The sequence below is a fragment of the Eurosta solidaginis genome, chromosome 5 (genome assembly GCF_040869045.1).
Source record: "Eurosta solidaginis isolate ZX-2024a chromosome 5, ASM4086904v1, whole genome shotgun sequence".
NCBI lineage: Eukaryota > Metazoa > Arthropoda > Insecta > Diptera > Tephritidae > Eurosta > Eurosta solidaginis.
This window is the reverse complement of record NC_090323.1, coordinates 90,670,066-90,695,969: the sequence shown is the minus strand read 5'-3', so window position 1 is coordinate 90,695,969 and position 25,904 is coordinate 90,670,066. Positions and strand designations below refer to the sequence as shown.

At 40.0% G+C, this 25,904-nt stretch overlaps 1 protein-coding gene and 1 long non-coding RNA gene across 3 annotated transcripts in view; one reads left to right on the top strand and one right to left on the bottom strand.

The window, feature by feature from the left end:
* The window catches only part of LOC137253437 (limbic system-associated membrane protein), a 795,865-nt gene that overhangs the window by 737,033 nt on the left and 32,928 nt on the right, over window positions 1-25,904 (top strand). For both annotated transcript variants that reach the window (XM_067790351.1, XM_067790350.1), the window contains one exon: window positions 21,468-21,638. In XM_067790351.1, coding sequence (XP_067646452.1) covers window positions 21,468-21,638 — 171 coding nt within the window. The remainder of the gene's footprint in view (window positions 1-21,467; window positions 21,639-25,904) is intronic.
* LOC137253440 (uncharacterized) lies at window positions 13,766-16,770 on the bottom strand. Its single transcript, XR_010953802.1, has 3 exons — window positions 16,695-16,770; window positions 16,503-16,630; window positions 13,766-13,871 (listed from the first exon to the last, which is right to left on the bottom strand). It is a non-coding gene; the product is annotated as an uncharacterized lncRNA (long non-coding RNA).

Here is a 25,904-nt window from a genome sequence, read left to right as displayed (position 1 = left end):
CGTCTTTCTGGAAAAAGTTCGTCTTAGTGCGTCCATTAGGTTTTGTCAATGCCAGATTTTTTCTCGCAGGTACCTTTGGTTTTGATTTGTTTGGCTAATTCGTTCCATCAACCCTTGCCCGTTCTGCTGCCTTTGACTTTTGTGGTTTTTGTCGAATCTTTTTCACCAGCACTCGCTTACAGCTGAACCCTTTTCCAAACTGAAGTTAAGTGGTACATCCTGGTTCTCATAACGCATAACCCTTCTCTGCATATCGATCTTGATGTCATGGTTAACCAAAAAGTCCACTTCAAATATTACTTCATCAACGATCTCCGCCACAACGAATTTGTGTAGAGCTGTGACCTTTCCAATTAAGACTTCCCATATCACTTCTCCCTGGACTTGGTTATACTCGCCAGTGACCGTACGCAAACTTGCTCCAAGTAACGGTTGACCAAGTCAGATCGGATTAAGGAATGAGATGCGCCCGAATCTACAGTCAGTACACGTTCTTTGCTACCGACATTCCCTCTGGCGGTAAGACTGCTTGATTTCCTTCCAATTTGCGACACAGATATCACAGGACATTCAAAACCTGGAGACAGCTCTCCATCTCTACATCTTACTCGCTCTTGCTCATCCCCTCCAGCTTTGTTATTAAAACCACTCATGCTGTTGCACCCACTAGGATAAAGATCGCAATGACGTGCAATGTGATCGGGCTTCCCGCATTTGGAGCGTTTGATAACTCTCTCACTCCGCTTTTGCGATCCTTTCAGCGCCTCCAATATTGCGTATACCCACTCTCGCCTTTGTACTTCCACACGGCGTGCTTTGAAAACTGGCTTACACAGAAGCGACGCTGTTTCCTGAATCAGAGTTTGTGAAACCGTTTCTGCGAATGTTGGCTTTGGGTTTGCGTATGTAGCTCGCTTTGTTTCGACGTCCTGTATGCCATTTATACAACTCTGAATCTTTACACTTTCAGTTGTTGTTGTTGTTGTTGTAGCGATTAGGTTACTCCCCGAAGGCTTTGGGGAGTGTTATCGATGTGATGGTCATTTGTCGGATACAGATCCGATACGCTCTGGTAACACAGCACCATTAAGGTGTTGGCCCGACCATCTCGGGAACGATTTATATGGCCATATTGAACCTTCAGGCCATCCCTCCCTCCCCACCCCCAAGTTCCATGAGGAGCTTGGGGTCGCCAAAGCCTCGTCTGTTAGTGAAACGGGATTCGCCGCTCGAAGGTGAGGTTGACAATTGGGTTGGAGAAGCTATATATTGCGCTACACAACCCCTTGAATCCCTTACACTTTCAGTGTATTCCATGGGTGCATCCGCATTCGCTAAATGTGCCAGCCTTTCAACATCCAACGCAAACTCTTGCAATGTTTCACCAGGCCTCTAGAAGCGGTTCAGTAACTCCATTTGGTATATTTGTCTCCTATGCTCAGTTCCGTATCATCTCTCTAGAGCACCCGTCAAATCCTTCATCACAGTTCCGTTCGCCCTCTGGAAAGGTTTGTAAAATCTCAGCTGCAGGCCCTTTCAATGCCATGAACAGTGCAGCAATTTTATCTTTAGTATTCCAGTTGTTCACTGCTGCGGTCTTCTCAAACTGTAGCTTAAAGACCTGGAAAGGAACAGAGCCGTCAAATGATGGTGTTTTTATCTTTTGAATTGCTTGCTGAAACAGCTGGGCGGTTTAGTTATAACTGCTCCATACGACCTTTTAATGCTTCTATCTCGGCATCAATTTGTCCTCGAGCTGTAAAATTTGTGCATCCTGCTCTTCCAGTTTCACAATGAGCTGCGATGATACCTGTTCCGAAATTTGTGCCGACATTTCAGATATACGTGCCTCTTGCGCTTCCAGTTGAGATGCCAAATATGTCTTCTGTTCTTCCAATTGTGATGTTATATGGGTTTCCTCCATTTCCAGTTGGGATATCATATACGTCTTCTGTTCTTCCAGTTGTGATGAAATTTGTGCTTCCTGTGCTTCAATCTTTGGTGCTATTTATGATGACATTTCTGCAATATGTGTCTTCTGTTCTTCCAGTTGAGATGACATTTGCGACGACATTGATGTTACTGTCGATGTTTGTGCAGATATTGCAGCCACAATCATGTTCAAGTCTGTGCTCGTAACTGTCTGCGATGTTTCGTTTTTCTGTTCAATTTTTGTTGTTGTCTCGTCCCCATCAGGACAAAAGACATACTCGTACACATCAATTCTTTGCGACTCCACTACCTCTCGTAGCCGAGCTTGAAGTTCGATCTTATTGCCGGTTGTATTCAATCCACGGCTCTCCAGCTCCTTCTTCAGTTGCTGGATCCTCAATTCACTCAATTTTGCCATGTCCAAGTTGTATTCGCAATCTTTGGAATTTATTCAACAATTCCTTTTCTGACACCAATTGTAACGAATTTTCTGCAATTCCCCTTATTTGCAACCTTCTGCTAACGTTTGAATCACTAAACGGTTGAATAAATAACACCACTATTCAATAATGCAAAATGGCCTTTATTAAAGTACTTCGCAATAACACTGATACTTCACAACCAATAACTTGCTTAAATCAAACTGATTGTCGTGTCACAACTGTTGCTGCTTTTAGCAGCTATAAAATTACCAACTATACCTACGTTTATAGCTTCTCATATGCGCGTGCATGTGTGAGTGTTACTTGCGCATCTCAGATAAGATATATACATGTGTTTGTGCGTTTTCTCTCCGCTGCGTGTACGTACATATGTGTAGACATAATGATTGATTCGTTTATGTAGATACAAGTAACTGCCTGATTTATTATTGTTGTGGCTTCATAAACTTAGCATCAGACTAGTGATGGGAGTATCACTTAGTGTCACTAATATTCGTCACAATACTTAAACAAAGTGGAAAGTTTTATTAACTTTATTAATATTTTGAAGGATATACTTCAGGAAGGAGAGATATATTTCATTCATATCATCCAAGTTATCAAGAATGGTTTTTGCACTGTCTATTTTGTCAACATTAACAGCGAAATTAAAAAATATTTTTAGTGGCTCATAAAGTTCTTATACTCTGTATACTACTGCCTCTAATGTTTCGCACCAATGTTTCAACACTGATGGGTAGCTTTAAGCAGGCATACGAAGAGCAAAGCGCCAAAGAATGACATATACATTTAAAAGTAATTATGTTAGGAATTTCCTTTTCAAAAATTTTGGCGACCGAATGCTTCGAGCCCGTCATGTTATTGGCTCCGGCTGCAGCAAAAGCTATCATATTTTTAGTATAAGGTATACAATGTTCAATAAAGCTTATATCTCAATTTTAAATATATGTAATTTCTTGGTATTTGGATATTTAAAATAAATCTTACATAGAAGGCAGGCTTAAATCGTCATTTTTCATTACAAAATCGTCCAAGCGTCATTCTAGTTGAAAATCGTCAAAATGACGACGGCGTCGTCAATCTGTCAACGCTGATTAGAAACAGCAATGCCAAAGTGATCAGAGATGTATTTAACAATACTCTCCTTAGTGACAGATGGCTTAAACGAGGACAAATGAATGCATTTATACCGCACAAATGCATATAATTCAGCATTGTCATTGCTACAGCTAACAACGCGATTTTTGCGTCATTTCTTTTGATGCACTCTTTCGTTGTCTGTCAGAAACATCAACAGACGGCTCATTCGCATTAAATGCGCTAACTGCAGCATCAGCATACGATATTTCTTCAGAGTCTTCAATCTTTGAAGTCCAACTTTTATCTGGGACAAATGGTGTTACTAGTTGTGTGCTTAAGTACTGCGCTGAAAACATATATGAGCCTATTTTAAAATTATTTCAGCTAGCTCTGGGATCTCCGTCATACCCCTGTATAAAAAGGTAGTAGGTCAAAAGTTGAGAACTACAGGGGTATTGCTAACCTTTCGACTATTCCTAAATTATTGAACAGATTGTTACCAGTCAACTTCAATATCAGTGCTCTTCCCTTTTATCTCCATGCCAACACGGCTTCATTCGTCAAAGGTCAACCACTACAAACTTGCTAGTATTTACCACTTTAGTTATGGAAGGGTTTTTAGCGAACAAGGAAATGGATGTCATCTATACTGATTTCAGCAAAGCATTCGATACCGTCAACCATGAGTTACTTATTCATAAGCTTGATTTACTGGGCTTTCCGTTTGACCTATTAATGTGGCTGAAAAGCTATCTTTCTAACCGGACACAAAAAGTCCTGTTTAAGTGCAATCTCTCGGAATCGTTTGGAGTTTCCTCCGGGGTACCTCAGATAAGTCCTCTAGGCCCTTTGCTCTTTACCCTATTCATAAACGGCTTGCCACAGATAATATTACATTCCCATATTATAATGTATGTGGATGATGTAAAACTTTGCTACACTTACTGTCCTACCGATTTGAGTTCCTTGGATTTTCTTCAGGCCGACTTAGACTCGTTCCATTGTTGGTGCATAACAAACTTACTAGCTTTAAATTGCTCTAAATGTAAGCATATGAGTGAAACCAGTTTTGAAACCGTATGTAATAGATTGCACCCCTTTGGAGCGTATATCTGTTGTAAATGATCTAGTTGTTCTTTTTGATCCGAAACTGAGTTTCAACATGCATATATCATCTATTGCCAACAAAGCAGTGGGTGTACTTGGGTTCGTTAAAAATGGGCTAAAGAGTTCGATGATCCGTCTCATTGCTGGTTCGTCCAATACTGGAGTATTACACATGCGTTTGGTGCCCTGTTCCTCATAATCATATAAAGCGTCTTGAGTCAGTTCAAAAGCAATTTTTGATATTCGCATTACGTGGCCTTAACTGGGACTGAAGTCTCCAACTTCCACCATACAGAAATAGACTTATTAGCTTACCCACTGTTTAGGCAGGATGCCTAACTTTTCCGCATCTGATTGCGATCCCCCCCCCCCCCTCCCGATACAACTCTGCAAACCGATATTCGATACTCGACTTAATTTATAACCACCCACACCATCACCACCACATGCATGTGCATGCATGTACATGCACGTATGTATATGTGTGCTTTTTGTCAGCACTCATGCATATGCATGTCGGGGTTGATGTGTGGTTTCTTTCCCCTCCAAAACGGAGGATTTTGCGTGCCAACGGTTGTAGCTTTTTATACAACCGGCCTCTTGGATTTCAACAGCCGTACCAAACGCATCTGCCGCCAACGATCTCTGCCGTTTTATATTCAGGTAATATTGTACCGTAGCTATTTATCTTTACTGAATAAAGATCATCTTTTATAACGAGGAATCCTCGTCTTCTCTTGTGTTTTTGCACATACTCCCGCTTATTGAGATCGACCCCGGTGCGCCCACCTACCTCCAGGAGCACACGCACCCCGGCCGAACATTTGGTCCATCTTCACCTGGAATTTGGAACACAGTACCTATACAGTCCACATCCGTACAAAATCATTATATACACGCTTGGTGATACACTTTGGTGGTAAAATTCTTTTGGTGATACTCAAAAATTAAACAGAAGCTGATAAACACGCTTGGTAATACACTGCAATTAGCTAACAACATCTTGGTAAAACACTGAGTAAAGGACAGCCAGCTAAAGCAATTTCAATATCGCAAGCCAACTTGCCACACCATCACCAGAACAGCAAATCGCCACAAAGTAAGTGCAATATTTCTTGCCACAATTTTTTTGGTTATAAAAAAAAAATAAAACCGTCTAAAAAATATATTCCAAGTGCCACACGCGTAGTGACTGTGCTTAACCGCGAAAAGTGTGAAAAATTTATTAGTGTCGAAAAACAAATTAAGTGCAAACGCGGCACATTAACGTTGTCTTAAATTCCTTGTGAATATCTGGCCTGTCTCCCACCAGCGGTAAGGCTCTCCAGACACAGCACAGGGAAGAGGTGCACATAACCTCACTTTCGCAAAAAAAAATTCACGCCATTCGACTGCGGCAAAATTCAATTTCTTTTGCGTCACTATTATTTTTACTAATTTCTCTAATTAATCTTGTTACACAGTCTTGTTCTTTGTTGCATAAGATTTATTTCACGGTTTCACACTTTTCGTCGAGTTTATATCAACGCGCGCACTTATTTCATAATAAAATTGAAGGTTGAAGTGGCGAGTGGCCCCTCCTTTACTTTACGCAGTACACATCGGTGTTGCTACCCCCTGCTCTCTGTTTTAAGGCACAAATAATCTGCAAAGTCAGACCAAAATAAACAAATTAAGAGTAATAAATCAACTTTGCGTAACTTTAATAGTTGTTGGTTGGGTGATTCGCTCAGGTTTTCAAGTTTTATATCCCTTGGTTAATTCACTCTCCACCTTTCAACCATGAACATGGACTCCTACATTAGATTGGCCGATCGAATAATCGAATTCCAGGCCGATTTTAATGATATCAATGCGGCTCTGCACACTGTACACACTCTTGCAATACAGCAAAAAGAGCTGCAAGCTAAGTGGGAAAAAGCAGAGAACGCCCTAGAGGAGTTGCGTGGCTCTGACACGCTCGACGCAAAGAAAATTGCAGCGGTCAAGATCAAGCATAAAGCGGCATATGCCGTATTTGTGAGATGCATGTCGAACATTGCTGAAATTCAAACTAAATTGAAGAAGGAAAAAGATAGGGCAGTCAAAACTGAGGGAGAACGCGCGCGCGAACACAGTATCCGCCTGCCAGCCTGCGATACTGAGGTATTCAAGGGCGACTACCTATCTTGGCCAACGTTTCGTGACCTGTTCACGGCCATCTACAAAAACAACAGTCGTTTAAGCCCGGTAGAAAAGTTGTTTCACCTTAACCAAAAAACCCAAGGTGAGGCAAAGGACATTGTCAAGAAATGTCCTTTGACAAATGAAGGCTTCGAAACAGCCTGGAAAAACCTATGTGAGAGATACGAGAATAAGCGGATTCCCGTAAACTCACAACTACAAATTTTGTTTAATCTAAAAAAGATGGATAGCTAGTGCGGCAGCTCAATCAAAACCTTACAGCGCGACATAAATAATTGTTTAGCATCCTTAAAAACACATCAGATTGACGTTTCAAATTGGGATGCGATTATTACTTATTTATGATCGACAAAATTACCTGAGAATACGTTGGCTCTATGGGAGCAGAGCATTGACCACAAAACGGATATATCCAAGTGGGAGGATATGGACAAATTCTTGTCTAATCGCTTTCAGACACTTGAAACCGTGTCTGGTTTTACAGGGAAGGCCACTTCTAAATTTCAAAAGTCAAACACGTCGCGCCAGTCGACGGAAACCCCTACAAAAAGACTTGGTGCTTTTCAAACAAAAGTAACCAAGCAAACAACAAAATCAATATGTAAAATGTGCAAATCTACGGAGCACAGATTACGCAACTGTTCACGTTTTTGCGATTTAAACCCGGTAGAAAGGATTAAATTCGTCAAATCCAAAAATGTCTACCTGAATTGTTTATCCCCAGGACACACAGTGACGAGGTGCACCACTTCGTACAACTGTTCCAAATGCCACTCTCGTCACAACACGCTCCTGCATGCGGGCACACTTCAGCAACCGGCGGTGCGAAATCCCTTCAAAGATGCGGATAATGCCCCATCAACTTCGGCACAGGCAAGGAAAAGACAGGAATCGGGACAACCACCTTCCTCTGCGAATCAGAATGTCAAATCCTGCCATGCCAATTCCAGCACAGGTGTGCTATTAGGAACTGCTCGCGTACACATTCACCATAATGGTACCGACTTCTCCGCGCGGGCATTAATTGATTCTGGGTCTGAATGTTCCTTTATAACTGAAAGACTGAAACGCAGAATCAATTTGCCAGCGAGGAAAATGCATGCCCATGTTTCAGGCATCACAAATGCGGTGTCAGCTCAGGTGAAAGAAGCATCCAACATCGAATTACGTTCACCAGTGGATCCCTGCTTCAGCCTGACTACACCCATACTAGTTCTAGCGAAACTCACTGTGAATCTTCCATCCTGCCATATCAACGCAATGACTATGCAGGCATTCCCAGACTTAGTTTTGGCAGACAAGAGGTTCTACGTCAACGAAGACGTAGACCTCATACTTGGCGGAGACATATATCTCCAAATTATAATGAACGGTATAAAAAAGAATGTACTAAACACACTCTTAGCCCAAGAGACAGTGTTCGGTTGGATACTAACCGGTCGTATCGTATCACCGAATCCAACGAAGAGCATTATGTCTTTCTACAACGAGGTTGCGTTAGACAACCAACTCAAAGCTTTCTCGGAGGTAGAAAATTACCCAAAAATAAAATATTAAATGAGGATGAAAGGTACTGCGAACAACTATTTAAAGAAACAACGCAGCGAAGTGAGAATGGAAGGTACACCGTGTCACTACCATTCCGGCAGGATTACCCTAACAATTTAACTTAGGACCATCCCTGAAGCGTGCATGCTCTCAATTCTTCCGGAATGAGGGGCGGCTAATAAAAAATCCAGATTTAGGTAAGGAATATGTTCGGGTGTTGTCAGAATATGAAACGCTCGGACATATGGAAAAATTGAAAAGAAATATCCCATCCGACGATTCGGATCATTACTTCCTGCCCCACCACGCCGCAGAAAGTACAACCACCAAGGTACGCGTAGTATTTAATGCCTCGAGCCCTACGGCCAACGGTAATAGCCTAAACGATATTCTCCTCCCAGGCGCAGTTCTACAAGTCGATCTACCCATCCTTATCTTACGTTGGAGACTATACCGTTTCGTCTTCAATAGCGACATCGAAAAGATGTATCGACAAATTTGGGTGAACGAAAATCACACCAAATTTCAACGTATTGTGCATCGCACGTCCCCGAATGACCCTATTAGTCTTTATGAATTAAAGACGGTTACCTTCGGAGTGAATTGCGGTCCATATCTCGCGATAAGAACGCTCCTACAACTGGCAGACGACGTGTCAAGTTCACACCCTACAGCGGCTAACATAATACGAGAATACATGTATGTAGATGACGTGTTAGCGGGTGGACATACGATCGCATCGACTATTAAAGCCAGAGATGAAATTCGTCAAGTCCTACACTCAGCGGGCTTTCCACTTCGCAAATGGACATCCAATTCAGAGGACATTCTAAGGGACATCCCCAAAGCAGACCTGCTCAATGAAATCTTCCTGGCATTCGAAGATACCAGTTCAGTTAAAGCGTTAGGCATTCGATGGAATGCCCTCTCCGATTTATTTTATTTTAAAGCAGGGACGCTGGACAACCCGGAAAACATTACGAAGAGAGCGATACTATCAGCAATCGCCAAACTTTTCGATCCCTTGGGATGGCTGGCACCAATGGTCATTGTGGCAAAAATACTCACGCAGAGTATTTGGTTGGAAGGCACAGTTTGGGACGAACCAGTATCTACCAGTACGATGGAAAAACTTCACCGACCAATACCATGAAATCGATAAAATCCGGATACCTAGATGGGTCAACTTTTCACCAGGAACCGACATCGAGATCCATGGATTTTGTGGCGCATCCGAGAAGGCTTATGCAGCAGCCATTTACATGCACGTAAAAACGGATAATGACATCTGGACAAACCTGCTTCTAGCCAAAACCCGAGTAGCCCCAGTGAAAACTCTTTCTCTTCCACGATTGGAACTTTGCGGAGCCGTGCTGTTAGCGGAAATCACCGAATCAATTTTCAGGAACCTCAAGTTGGGACCAGTGAAAGTGCACCTTTGGACGGATTCAACTATCGTCCTCGCATGGATAAGGAAACCGCCGTGTTCCTGGTCCACTTTCGTCGCACATCGGATCAGCAAGATCATCGACATGGTCGGAAATAAGGACTGGTTGCATGTAAACTCAGAATCTAACCCAGCAGATTTAGGTAGCAGAGGATTACCTGCGTCTGAATTGGTCAACAATTCGTTGTGGTGGCAGGGGCCTTCTTGGCTGCAAGAAGACACTTCCCAATGGCCAGCACAAGAAAGTGACTACATCACCTCCGTAGAGGAAAAGAGGGCGAAGACCTGCGCAACAACAACAGTAAATACTACCGATGTTCTCCAACGCTTTTCAGACCTACCTAGGGCTTTACGGGTGCACTCATACGTTATGAGGTTCTACTGAAGAACTCACCCCAAAACAAAAAAATCATTTAAGGTCAAGTCACCTTTAATCTCTCCTGATGAGATCAAATCAGTAACCCAACTCTTAATTAAAATCTATCAGAAACAACACTATAGTTCCGAATGTAGTGATCTAAAGGCCGGAAAACCAATTGCAAGGAAAAGTGAAATACTCTCACTTAATCCCTATCCAGACCAACATGGCATCATTCGGGTAGGAGGGCGACCTGGGGCGTCAACGGACTTAGCTTTTAATGAACGCCACCCTATCCTCCTCCCATACAACTGCCGGTTATCCCGTCTGGCAGTCCTAATGTTTCATCAACAAAGTCTGCATGGGGAAAACCAACTCATGTTACGTCTGATACGCACCCAGTACTGGATACCTAACATCAAACCCATGATTAGGGCAACAATTCACAATTGCAAAGTTTGCACTATACACCGAAAGCGTGCTCAGACCCAACTTATGGGTATTCTCCCTCGCGAACGCACGACATTCAGCCGTGCATTCACGAATACTGGAGTCGACTTCGCCGGACCCTTTGACATTAAAAGTTACTGCGGCAGAGGGTGTCGACTATCCAAAGGCTATGTTTGCCTTTTCGTGTGTTTTTCCACACGAGCAGTTCATCTGGAGGCCACTACTGACCTCAGCAAACCATCATTTCTAGCGGCATTTGCCCGTTTCATATCTAGGCGCGGATGCCCAAAAAATATGTACTCCGACGATGGTACGAACTTTGTCGGAGCGTCACGATCCTTACGATCAGAATTCAAGACCTTTATCTCACAAGCGCGAGAGAACGCTGTCTCAAAGTACAGCCACCAGTCACTCACGTGGCATTTCATCCCTGCGGGCGCTCCTCATATGGGAGGGCTGTGGGAGGCCGGAGTGAAAAGCTTCAAAATCCATTTCAAAAAGATAGCCTCACCACACAAATTCACCTTCGAGGAATTCCATACCCTCTTGTGCCGCATCGAGGTATGCCTGAACTCGCGGCCGCTCAGCCCGGCGTCCAATGACCCGACGGACCTAGAGCCGCTCACCCCAGAACATTTCCTCACTGGCAGCCATCTACTGGCTCCGCCAGAGCCGGATGCGAGTGAGAGCCCTGCCTCGATGATCAATCGGTGGCAGAAAGTCAAAGCCCTCCATCACTCTTTCTGCAAGAGATGGAAAACCGAATATCTCACCGAGATCCAGAAACGATACAAGTGGAAACATCCGCAACCTAATCTAAAACCCGGAGACCTAGTTGTTATCAAAGAGGACAACCTCCAACCCAACGAGTGGAGAATGGAGAGAATCGTCAACACACACCCAGGCTCTGATAACCGTGTGCGTGTTGTTGACGTTCATACAACCAAGATAGCGAGACCAATTACGAAATTGGTACTCCTTCCGTCCCACGACAAGGAGGCTTAAATGTAAGGGGCCAAATTCCGCCTTACAAAACCCCAAAAACCAAAATTCTATTTCCCCCGACTACCTAAAATTAGAGGCCCACGGTTGGCGAAAGCATAGAAAGCATATTAAGGAACCCGCGTCTTCGTGTCTCTCTATCCCTAGGCCTGCGTTTCTCCCGAGCCATATATTATAATCAACCCCCCGGTCTCGTGATGGTGCGAGTCTACCGGAGGGCGATCCTACATCTTCTCTTTTTTTGGTTCTCTACCCCCGGTCTCGTGTCGAGTCTACCGGAGGGAATCCTACACCTGACTACTGGTGGGCAATGGGGAAAGGAAGCGAGATGCACGAAGACGCGGGAGAGCTTCCAAAAGCTCGCAAACAAAAAAAAAATTTTTTTCTAAGTTTTTTTTCAACAATACTAACCGAGGGCCCCCTGAACAGAAAACCCCACATTTCACTCGCACACCCAGGGCAAGGACACCAGGAAATCCCCAAATTCACTCGCTCGCCCCGAGCTAGGACACCAGAAACCATTCCATTCACTCGTTATCCCAGAACGAGGATCACAGAACACCTACGCACTCGGCCAAATGCCCGAGGTCAACAATAAAATGAAAACCTGCAATACGCATCGTCATTCGAATACTGTTTAGCATAGGGTTTATGAAAAGTATCGACACCGAGTAATCGTGCGCTTTCGTAACCCTATGAACATCCGAAACATAAACCGATTCCAAATTCATCTTTCCACGTCAAAATTCCGACTGGTAAATCGCTTCAAGGAGATACCATTAAGAAATGTACTCATTGAGCATGTTAACTGATTTATTCCGTAGGTTCGGAACATTCGTCTCCCTTTAAGAATCTGGGGAATCGGTTTATATTTGAAAATTAACGATCTACCCGGAACATTTCCATGAATACTTAAACGAACCACGCAAATCGAAACGTTTCCACGATCCATCATAAGCTATGCCAGTACTCATATATAGTTATAGGTTTACACACAACTTAATCTACATATCAATAAGTTAGTTTGCACTCATGTCAATTGCTACATGAATTAAGAGCCTTGCTCATGAATACCCCTTCGATCTAAAGCTTCGACTAAATTAGCTTTGCTATTATCCCTATTACAAAAAATAAATGTTTAAAGCGTTCACAGCTTTTAGTTACATTGTACGGGCATATTTTTAAGAATTATTATTTTCTTGCTAAATATTATAAACGCATAAATGCATAACTAAACCGCTTCAATACCAGTACTAATGCCGCTTGCACCGCAATCAGTACCATTAAAATTAGCATCAGTTAAATATTGTTGATAAACATGTGAAGCATCGTTTCCTACTCACCGTGCGCTAATCTGTCCTGGAAACAACCGTTAGCCGCGAGCATCCATTCAGCTATGACCATAAGTTCAAGTGCACCCTTTCCACACTTGCGCCAACACAAACACCAACAACCAAGATAAAGTGGGTGGGACCGTTAATTCTATTGTGGCCGGGCTAACTCTACAAACACTCCTATATTCGCCAACCCATATTGAAATAATTAACTAACTAATCTATTTTCAAATACATCGCTTTCGGCACGAGAGCTGTATTAATTTTATTGGAAACAAGAGATACTAACCTAAATCTACATTCTGTAGCGGGGTAGTCAATAATAATTCAATTTGCATCCCCTTTCTTACATACTAAAGAAAATGAGATCTTATCTATTCACTTGTATGCACATTTGTATGTGCATATCAGCTACCTCAACTAAGTGGTTGTAAAATTTGTACTCAAAATCCATATATTTTTTTTTACATATTAACTTAAATGACATAAAAATCTTATATTCTCGTAGGGTTGCTTGTGTGCGCAGTTTCGTGTGAAGGGGACCTACGGCCATGTTAAATGATCCTGGTAAAACTGAATCACCAGTTGCGGACACTCCACATGGGCCCGCTCCGCCGGCACTAGCTCATCCTCGTTAACCCCCTTCCACTGGATGAGAAACATCAGTTCACCCGTCGGTGACGTTGTTGCTCCTAAGATGGCATATGGTTCTAGTCCTCGGTCGAAACCCGACGCACCACCTGTAGTTTGTTCGACTGAAGAAGGAAAGAAAGGAAAATAAACAAGTTGTCGGGCGGCGTAGGTGAGCGTGTCTTACCGTGTTCCGCCTTTAGTGAATCCTCAAATGCTGCTATAAGTGCCGGGCATGCCAAATTCTCCTCCGGCTCCCACGAATTCGCCCATCTCACGAGGTACTCGGTCGGCCCATTGTGAGTGCGCCTGGCCTCAATGCGCTCCACCACGCTCTCCATCGTCGAACCAACGCCCTGGTTATTCACCCAAATAAATAAAATAAATCAAACAATGCAGCCAGGGCTTCAAAAGGGGGATGGATTCGAGTTGTCCAACATTAGCTAGGCAAATAATATTGAGTTGCATGGACGCATATCCGGGCAATGGGCACCAGGGGTGCAATATGTTCACCGTAAACAAAAAAATTGGAAAGGGAAAAAAGTTCCCTGACCTTGAGCAGTATCCGGTACCCCTTACCACTGGTGGGGGGAAGTACCGGACTTACAAAAGGTCGTAGAAATCGGGAGTGTATATCACTAGGAGGATATTTCCCGTACCTCGAGCGCTATCTGACACCCCTTACCACTGGTGGGGGGAAGTGCCAGACTTGAACGAGGTTTTAAAAAAAAAAAAAACCAAACTACTACTTTCGTTTTTTTTTAATTACTTCACGCAGTATCCGCTACCCCTTACCACTGGTGGGGGGAAGTAGCAGACTGACGCAAAGTTTCCCTTTCTAAATACTAAAAGCCCATCTTAGGTTCGTTTTGTGCAGTTTTTAAATTAAAGCAAGGCCATCTATTTTAGGTATCGTAAAGCTCCGTCGAAGAAACCCAGGAAATACCTCGGGGAATTACATTTGCTTCAGCACCATTTGAAAACGACGAACATTAACAGCATCCTCATGGTGATATCCCCCACGTGCAACAACCACAATAAGATCCGAAGAGCTGACAGTAGAGTAATTTTTGTGAGTGTTTTCTTCGTATTCCGGAATAAAGCACATAAAACCGCACTAGTATTAAATCGGATTAGATGCAATTACACTTTTTGTACTCATTTCATCCAGCCCTTCAAACATCGATTAAAAAAAAATTACAACTTTTCATTATATTAGTCTAACAACTTTTCGGACCGTGCTGTAAGCTATTTGGTGGCTCCAAAGCTCGGTTAACCGCCATGCTTGTTAAACGCGCTATAGCCATAGGCGGCACCCAATTATCACCGAGTCTGTTTTTGGCACCTTGCATACACTAGTATAATTTTGTTTTTCCCTCAAATACAAGTTGTGAAAGTTGCCCAAATAAAAACCATCTAAACATACATATTCTTCTTAATTTATGCACATTTAATTGAGATAAAAGTGCATAGTCAAGACTTAAAACATATGTACGCCCAGTTCATTAGAAATTAAGGCACTGTGCCGACTGTAAAATTTGATTAATTACTTTGTAGCTGCCATTCGTATTTACAAAGAGCATATAGTTAGTTCCTTTAATGCTGCCTTAAGCAAGGTACAAACGTCAAGAGCAGCCAAAATACGTATGTAACTAAACATATATTAGCGCTTGATTTTACTTCAGTTAATCTTTGTGCGGGTGGTTTCCTAAAATCTCAATTTACGTTATCTAAAGCTATATAATAAATATTTACTGGCAAGGGATGTGGTTAGTAACTTGTGACATGTGTGTGTGTCCCTGTTTGGTGCATTTTAATACAGATTAACTAACTAGCACTCTTATCAAAATATTCAAAATAAAAATTATTAGCAACAAACCGATATAACTTCAACGCAATAACATTTTGCATTTTGGTATACCAATAACACAAGCTTCAACAACTGTCACAACAGCTGCCACGATCGTAGCACCAATAACCACATACCCCGCACCAGCCCCATTCACAGTACCAGAGATTGGCAAATGGAATATATCATCATTCCTATGGCTGCACAGCTGAACTTTACTTATGAGACCACAGATAACCAGACTGCTACACGTTTATGTAAAATCCCCACCTAAGGTCAATCATGCCAATTTGCAAAGACAACGCAGCGACCAGTCAACAAAAAATTAAGAAAAAAAGGCATTTTCGTTTGTGTACTTTTACTGCATTTTTAAATCATTTTTATCAGCCTTTAAATATATCCTCAGAAAGCGCGTTGCTAGGATTTTAGTTGGTCCTCATTCTGCAACATTTCTCTAAATTCTGATCGGTCAAAAATTGAGCAATAAGCGCTATAAAGTCAAACCACTTAAGTCGGGAGGAGCTCCCGGTGTCATCACAACTCATATCCTTAAGTTCCATACTAATTACACATTATCACATATGCACGATTTTTGTGTTGGGTATTGTCACTTACCCATATTTCCTGGACTTATGGAAAGTAAAGCAACTGCGTTGTTTGATTTATAGAGGAGCAGACGCTTACAGTCAATTGTTGGCTTGATAGAAAACCCTTGAAATTTCTCTGAGCCAAGTAATTGCATTAAATTTGCTCACATCAATGAAGACATAAATGCAAATGTGTGTCACTATGTACCAAGTTGGTACATGGTGCGGCCCATGGTTATATAAATTTGCATGAGTATGGTCCTACCTACGATCTGAGCAGCGAGACTACTGACCTAATCGAGTTAAACTAGTAGGGGAGTATTTTTTTTTTATTAAAACAACAAAGTGAAGTCGTTAAATAAATGCAAGAGGTGATAACCTCCGAAGAGATTTTAGGCCGAGTATCTCTTCCAATTTGTGTAGTGCTCCTTTTAATTTTATCTACAAATTCGCGGGACGGGACCTACATGTTTTATGCCGACCTCGACCTAAGAAGCTTTTCATGGCAGAAATACTCGGAAAACTTTTTTCTAATTTCTATTGTCACTTACTTGATTAAATAAAACCTTGGACCTCTCTAATGCAGTGTCCTTTGGGTTTTTCGGTGCGTCCTTTTTTTCGCTGAAAGGTTTTCCACACTGTAAGTATTTTGGAGATCAATGTGGTCAAATTGAGGATACTACAAAAAAGGGGAAGATAATTCTTAGTAAAATTAATTCATAGAATTTTACAATTTTACTCACCTTTTTTTTTGCTTGCCGATCCGCCGTCATCCACGCGCCACAATGAAAGAAAAGACAACGGAAAAAAATCAGTGAACCCGTTGTTTCAATTCATCGAAATTTTCATTCAATACACGGCATGTGTATAGATGTTCGCTGGCTTTGTCCGTTGCCGTTGGTATATGGATAACCAACGTATGTATGTGCATATGTTTGCCTGCTTGGTTTTTGTGTCTCATCAAACGATGCACGCGGGTACCGAAAAACCGTTGCCGTTGGTATATGTACAACCAACATATGTACTTATATTTGCTTGTTTTCTTTAGTGCTGCCTCAAATGACGCACACTGGTACCGAAAAGCGCCAGAGAAACAAAATCGGGATCGGCTTCGGACAATCCTGCGGCATCAAATGACGCACACTGGTACCGAAAACCACTAGAGAAACAAAATCGGGATCGGCTTCGGACAATCCAAAAAAAAAAAAAATACCTACGCTCAAAAACAAAGGCAAAAACCTCATTCAAACATAATTATGCTCTCATTTGATTTTGATATTTTTGCCGTCGGCACTGCATGATTTTTTTTTTTTTTTTTGTTGGCTGGGGGGGCAGGACTTGTTGTTTTCAACAACAAACATCATGAACCCTCCTGAATTAAGGCTTCGGTACAAAAGTCAAGAATCGTACTCTCGCAATGAACAAATCCCGAAATGAAAAAAAATAACAAACTTTTCTACGGCACTATGCGCCAGTTAGCATGACAAAAATACATAATCTATATAATTCGCATGCTACAAATTCACCACATCAGCTCTATCAAAAAAGAAAAGAAACATGCGACAGGGTGGTACATTGGTACGTAACCTTTAGCATAATGATACGTGCATATAGAATGTGTCGTGACAAGCTTCGCAAATCTGGAAATTCATGTCAGGCGACAGCAAATAACACAATTCTGCTTGGTGAAATGGTATTTAATATTCATTTTAAACCACCTAGAATTTTCAACCCCTTCATATCAGCACATGCTCTTGGCGGATTCTCGAATTTAATGACGATTTTCGCTATTCGTCATGAGCTTTCGCTCAGAATTGAATGCATTATTTTCGTTGGCTTTTCACGCTTCTCTGAAAAGAAAATTTTTCGCTTCCAAGCACCGCAATACAGTGATAAGGGTGAATCGCACCACGCAATGATAAAAATGTCTACTGACTACCTTAAATACGCAATGATTTGGGTGGGTGGCTTGAAATCACGTCCGTTCCAACCTCCCACGCCCCGTAACCTTACTGATTTTGTTCAATATGCATAAGCTGCTCGAAATAACGTCCATTCCAACAGCACTAACTAACAATCTAATACATAATTAGAGTCCATGCACTATCGTGAGAACAAGCCTCACCCAACCAACCTCACGGCCACTCGCCCCTACACATCCACAAGATGTCACACCTCGTCGAACAGAACGCAGTCGCCCCGAGAGCGACATTATACGGTAGACGCTGGAACGGAGACCTCGGCCTCTTCGTCCAGCCCAGGAAAATCTAAACAAAAAAAAACCTGCGATTCTCGAACGGAGACCTCGGCCTCTTCGTCCAACCAAAAAAACTACGAGGTTGGAACGGAGATCTCGGCCTCTTCGTACAACCAAAAAAAACTACGAATCTGGAACGGAGACCTCGGCCTCTTCGTCCAGCACTACTGACCTTCTACTTCATATTATGTTATTCATCTCTATATTTAAGAGTTACGTATAAACCAATGGCAAGAAATATTCACTTCACTGTTCATAACCGTTAACTTTTCATCCTAGCTTAGGTGGCATGCTGAGCAAGTCGGGAAGGATTCCCGGCCACCCGCGAAGCTCATATAGATTAAGTTTAGTGTGTAAGTCTTATATTAATTTTTCTCGTTTCAGCGGAGGTCATTGGCGGAAAACGATGTTGCGTATCGCAGGGGCCGGCATGTTTAGGCAGGATGCCTAACTTTTCCGCATCTGATTGCGATCCCCCCCCCCAATGCAACTCTGCAAATCGATATTCGATACTCGACTTAATTTATAACCACCCACACCATCACCACCACATGCATGTGCATGCATGTACATGCACGTATATGTGTGCTTTTTGTCAGCACTCATGCATATGCATGTCGGGGTTGATGTGTGGGTGCCTTTCCCCTCCAAAACGGAAAATTTTGGGGGCCAACTTTTAGCTTTTTATACAACTTTTTCTATTAATTATAAAAAAATAGATTAATATTTGTTAACAAAAAGAGGCCTATGCACTGCGGCTGATCCATACGAATCGATTCATATAACTTTTCAAATGATTGTATGGAAATTTTGTTAGCGTATTAATATATAGATAGTAGGTAATATACTGCCTATGCAATATTTCGACCTAAAATCGAAAACGTTTTAGGTTCGTTTTTTTCGTTTAATATACAACGTGAAATTTTCCGATGCAATCAAGTTGCATTTAAATAATAACAAATTAAGTTGAAATATAAGATAAAATAATAAAATCAAATAAGAAATATAAAAAAAATTAGCATAAAAGACAATATACAACTTTTACGTTACATCTTTGTAGCAAATTTATTTATTTTTTGTTCAGTATAAGACGTACTATATATAAAATGAGCATAAAATCTGGAAATGCAAAAAATATTTTGGGTGAAATTTGCAATTAGTTGTTATAAATAAATAAATTTATTGAGTTTGAACAAAAGTTGTCTCATTATTTGTGATTTCATGTTTTTTTGAAAGCACTAAAATAAAAAACAAAGAATCTGATCTTATATTGAACAAAAAATTAATAAATTTGCTACAAAGATATTACATTAAAATTTGTATATTGTCTTTTATGCTAATTTATTTTGATATTTGTTATTTTATTTTATTATATTATCTTTAATTTCAACTTAGTTTATTATTATTTAAATGCAACTTTATTGAATGGGAAAATTTCACGTTGTATATTAAACGAAAAAAAACGACCCAATACGTGTAAGTAAAATTTGTCCAAAAAATAGGCCGGTTAAGTTATTACATCTCTTTAAAGTTTTTTTTGTGTGCTAAAAAAATTAAAAATTATTTTAGAACAATTTTTTAAGGATTTTGGTACAGACCAAAATAGGTAAGTGGCAAAAATGGGAAACAATATTTTATTTGAACTGAGAATGAGTGAAGCAGTAGTTCTCTCACCGTTTGCCGCGTACGAATATGTACATATGTAGATGAAACATTTGAACAACGCGACAATGAAACTGTTGGAATTTCGAATTCAGGGGGATTTGTGAACATAATGGGTCCTACAGATGGCAATTTCGGTATTTGCACAGATTTTCGAATTTACAAACAACTTTTTCTATTAATTATAAACAAATAGAGTAATTTCAATCAATAATCAATATATAGACAAAATGTATCAATTGTGTTGTTAGTGTAGAAATGAGAAAAACTGAATTAAGCATGAAAACAAATACCAGCAGGATGGCCTAGTGGTTAAAGGCTACTGCAGTTTCACCATGTGATTCACGATTCGAATCATAACATTGCAAAATTGCCTGATGATGATTACGTTGGCGGTTTTCGAAATGGGTCCATCGCAATATGCCAGTAAATGTTTCTTCCTCTTCAGTTACTCTTACAAAACATAATAATTGAAATTCATTTATTATAAGCCGGTGTTAAGCTCATGAATTCTTAAATATAAGTATAAACTGAACATACCATTAAACAAACATACACAAATAGAGTAATATTTGTTAACAAAAATAGGCCCATGCACTGCGGCTGATCCATACGAATCGGTTCATATAACCTTTATATGATTTTACGTACGCTAACTATGCGAAACAGCCTGTCAATTGATTGTATGGAAATTTTGTTAGCGTATTAATATATAGATAATAATAAATAATTGTATTGTTATAAATAAAACTAATCTAAACGGTGTTGGTGTTGTTTCAATTTTATATATTGACTCCTACGGTGGTTCAAGTGTTACAAACGCATTCATCCACGTTATGCATTAGTTGTTGTAAACTTTACCGCAATTGCCTTCCTTGCATATTTCATTCATTTGCACAGTACGTACTTTGTATATAATCATGTGTTAAACTTATGTTTGTTGTTTGTGGCGGTTTCAAAGAAACTGGTATTTTTGCTTTTGTTTCATTTATAAAACTACAAAGAATTAACCAATGTTGTCTATTTGTAAGCGGGGATTGCCTTCATTGCTTTTAAATGTATGAAAACATTTATTTGAAGAAATTTTTAATTTATTTAATAAATTGGGAAACATTTAAACAACGTGACATCAGGATGGACAAGGCGACAGCTGTTTCGATTATACCTTGTAAATCTCTTCAAAGCCTTTCTCTAGGGAGTGGGATTTCATTGCATGGAAGGCAATTGGAATAAAGCTTACAACAACTAAGGCATGACGTTGCTGAATGCGTTTGTAACACTTCAACCACCGTAGGAGTGCGGATTCAAATCACACTCCCGGGAGAAAAGGCTTTGAAGAGATTTACAAGGTATAATCCAATTCTCCGTCCTGATGTCACGTTGTTTAAATTTTCCCAAATTATTAAATAAATTATAAATAAAAAATTGCTTCAAATAAATGTTTTCATACATTTAAAAGCAATGTGGCAATCCCCGCCTAATTAATACAAGATTTATTTTATTTTCCTATTATTAGATGTGGTTATATTTTTATTGGTCTAGAATTAATGGACATGTTTTCTAAATCAACTTTTATTATATTTATTTATTGTTTTAGATGAACGAAACGTATCAACATCCTGGAAAATGGCATGAATTCCGTATAAATCCATCGTTAATTCGATTTGACAACACACATTTTATTATGTCACATGTGATAAAAAACTTGGAGCACAATGCGGTATATGAGGCTATTGTACAGGCAAAAAATAAATATGGCTGGAACGAGGTAACAATCATGTCTATGTATAAATTCTTAATGATATGGGGAGCAATAATGGTGGTACACTTTGCAGTAGGAAAAGTACTTGTTTATAGAAAAACTTGTTTAAGAAAATACCAGTTTAGGAAGAACTTATATGTATACTAATTATATAAAAATGCTTATTATTGGAATTGTTTGGAACGGCAAATCTTAAGAAGTACCAAACTGATTTTTATGAATTTCGAGTATTGAACAACAGGCAAAGGGCGATTGGTCTGAAGTCAGCATTTAACTACAGACTACATCTGAAAATGGAAAATTCTCCACTTTTCATTGGCCGCATAAGTGAAATTTGCGTTTTTTGTAAGGCTAGGAAGTGGCCAAATGAAACACCAGTTACGTGCTGTAGTAAGAATCATGTCAAATTAAGTGATATCGGTGAGCCTCCGCCAGCAATCAAAGCGCTGCTTACAGGAAAGCATACGTCGTCCAGTCATTTTAAAGAAAATACAATGGTTGTTTCGCTATCACTTCGTTTGGCGGTAATGAAATTAGAGAAGGTAATTTCATGCCAACTTTAAAAATACATGGACAAGTGTACCATATTATTGGAAGTTTATTACCACATGTTGGCCTCGCTGAACGCTCGGTGCGCGGAGGTCCAATATAATTGAAAAGAAAAGAAACCGCAAATAATTTCAATATTAGTATTTTATAATAATTTATTTATTATTTGTTAAGTGGGTACAATATTTTACCTTTGGTATGTGGCGTGACAGCAGCAGTTGACCTTCTTCCTTCCGGGTTGAAATTGAAAATAAAATGGAAAGTGATCTCCGTGTTGTCGAACCGGAGATCGTGCGGGGGTTTTCCAAGGGATGTTTGTTATCCGATGGAAAACTCAGTTACCCGTGTTAGTGTTGCATATATGTGAACATACTTGAATGTATATGCATGTGGGTGTGCAGTACATGAAAGAATGTATGAATGTATTTGCACTAATAAATTATGTATTAGAGTGGCCGTGTTTGCAGTATAAAAATATTTAGGTCCTGACCTAACATGCCGGCCCCCTTGCGGTAAGCAACATCTTGAAACGAAGGAAGGTCATGCAGAATCGGTCACGCGCACGTATTACTTAAAACTAGATATAATATGTTTGTATTATTGAAAGAAAATTTGTTGGCTGATCACGTCCGGACTTGTTTGCATATAGTAGCCGCTGTAGAAAAAAGAAGCAACATATTAAAGCTGAAAACAAGAACGGTTTATAATTCAACGCACATTATACAGTATACATATTTGGACTGTATTTATCTCTTTTGTGTTCCGAGATTTTTCGTAGTCTGGACGTCTCCGTTCCAGATTTCGACGAATGTAAATTAATTTTCCATCTGGACAAAGAGGCCAAGTCTCTGTTCCAGATTTTAACTTTATGAGGTTAAATGTTATATCCAGACGAAAAGAACGTGTCTCCGTGCCAGATTGGATTTATTTTGTTATATTATGTGACAAATGTTGGCCTCGCAGAACGCTCGGTGCGTGGAGGTCCAATATAATTGAAAAGAAAAGAAAGCGCAAATAATTTCAATATTAGTATTTTATAATAATTGATTTATTATTTGTTAAGTGGGTACAATATTTTACCTTTGGTATGTGGCGTGACAGCAGCAGTTGACCTTCTTCCTTCGTGGTTGAAATTGAACAATGGAAAGTGATCTCCGTGTTGTCGAACCGGAGATCGTGCGGGGGTTTTCCAAGACATATTTGTTATCCGATGGAAAACTCAGTTACCCGTGTTAGTGTTGCATATATGTGAACATACATGAATGTAAACCTGACCTAAACACCACAAAATGCTGGTCCCCGCGATGTTGTGCTACATTCCCACGATAACACTCTCCATCGTGTGTCAGAAATTCATCCTTCATATGATACCTTGCAATACCCTATCATATTTTTAAATGGTGAGGACGGTTACAGCGTAAATATACCGCAAACTTTTCCAAGCAGTGGGCAACTAACCCCCAAAAAACAGTTTAATATATGCAATTTTATGCATATAAAATTATGGTTAGAGAAAATAGCTTTAATGCGTTTCATTGATATGGATATCTCTTTAACCGATACTGTGTGGACATGGCTGCTAAAATGATGACCATGACATTACGTCAAGAGTATTACATATCAAGCTACACCAACTCATAAGTTTAATTACAAAACAAGATATTTTTAGAAAAGTTAGATGCTATATGTTTACTGTTGAACGGCAAACGCGAGGTTTACCTCACACGCATATGTATGTATTGTAATTTGGCTAATAGATAAGCTTCTTCACGATGACATGGATCGCATTATATCAGCGCAAATTCCAAATAAAGACGAAGATCCGATGTTGTATGATATAACTGCTAAAAATATGATCCACAACCCATATGGGGTTGATAATTTATCATGGCCCTGCATGTTGAATGGACGATGCTCAAAACGATACCCACGCGAGCTCCAACAGCATACGCAGACCGGGGAAGATGGATATCCAAAATATAGACGAAGGTCTTCAGTGGAGGGTGGCTATACCCATGTACTTTCTAATGGGACAATGACGACAACCGATAGGTCGTTCCATATTGCCCGGTTCTTTCCAGATGTTTCTCCGCTCACATAAATGTAGAGTACTGTAATTCAAGCAATAAAATATGTTTGTAAGTATGTCAACAAAGGTAGCGACATTTTCCGTTCAAGGTAATAAGGACGAAGTGCAAAATTTTTTGAATGGCAGATATTAAAGCACATCAGAAGGTATTTGGAGATTACTGGGATTTTCGATTCATGAGCAACTCCCAACGGTTGTGCATCTATTTGTTCACTTAGAAAATGGGCAAAGGGTTTATGGTACTGCAGAAACCACTACAAACCACTTTGACAGCATTTTTTCCCCTTTGTTCAGTTGACGATTTTGCAAAGACTTTGCTTTACTCCGAAGTACCTGCCTATTACACTTGGACTAATACAATTACAACTAATAAGTCGCAAGGACAAACATTTAGTAATGTTCGCGTAGACCTTCGTAGTGAAGTGTTTTCTCACGGTCAACTGTATGTCGCTATCTCAAGAACTGGTTCCCCACAGAACCAAAGTTTTCTCATTCCTGGAAATGATAAGACAACAAAGAATGTTATATTCCCGGAAGTTTTTAATTAATAAAAAAATGTACCTTATTTTATGTATTAATTTTTTATGTTCCACAATCCAATTTCGACTGCTGAGCGGAAGAGCACCCTATTCAAAATTCTTTTCAAAAACGTCCTACCTGAGAATTTTACTCAAAAATGCCCTACCGCTAAATTTGATTGAAGAACGCCCTATTTCGAAATTTGTTTCATCTCGGTATAAATTCAATACATTTTGAGCTGAGATAAATTCTGAGATGGGCCGTTCTTCAATCAAATTCTGAGATAGGGCGTTTTCGAAAAATAATTCTGATGTAGGGTGTTTTTAAAAAGAGTTTTGAGGTGGGGCGTTTTTGAAAAGCGTTTTGAAATAGAGTGACAGAAGACTCAGCAGTCGATTTAATTAAGTACCTAATGTTATTTGAATTGTTATCTTTTTGCATTTTCTTTCAAAGTTGTTCATTAATAAATCGTTCATAACGCAAACGAATTTAAAAGTGTTTGGATTTCATACAACAGAGGGTATTACACTATTACCTTCGTAGAAGAAAAAATACATGACATATGTATGACATACATATGTATACATACATTGTATGTGTATCTCTTCTTTTAAACTATACCCAAATAGCAAAAACTCAATAGATTTATTTTTTGCGGCGTAACGAAGTAAGCCGCGTACTTGCTAGTAATAAAATAAAGTATAAAATAATTCAAAAAAATTTTAAGTTAAACGGTTTTATTGCAAACAATACTTACATGAAGTAATAATAATACTAAAAGCTGGAAAATAATTAGGTAGGTCCTAGGTACTAGTCATCACACTCCTCATCAATCTAGGGCGCTAATCAGACAATTAAATAAAAGCGTTGAACCGGACACTATGTAATATTTGTTCCAAATATGAGCCAAATCGGACATCATAGGTCGCCTTCTATTCATGTATGTATTATGTGTTCCAAATATGGACCAAATCGGACCACAAATACGACTTTTTTGAATATCTCGATCTTTGCGCCACCTAGCGGCGATTTTTTTCATAGGTCGCTTTCTATTATCGTATGTATTATGTGTTCCAAATATAAGCCAAATCGGACCACAAATACGATTCACCTAG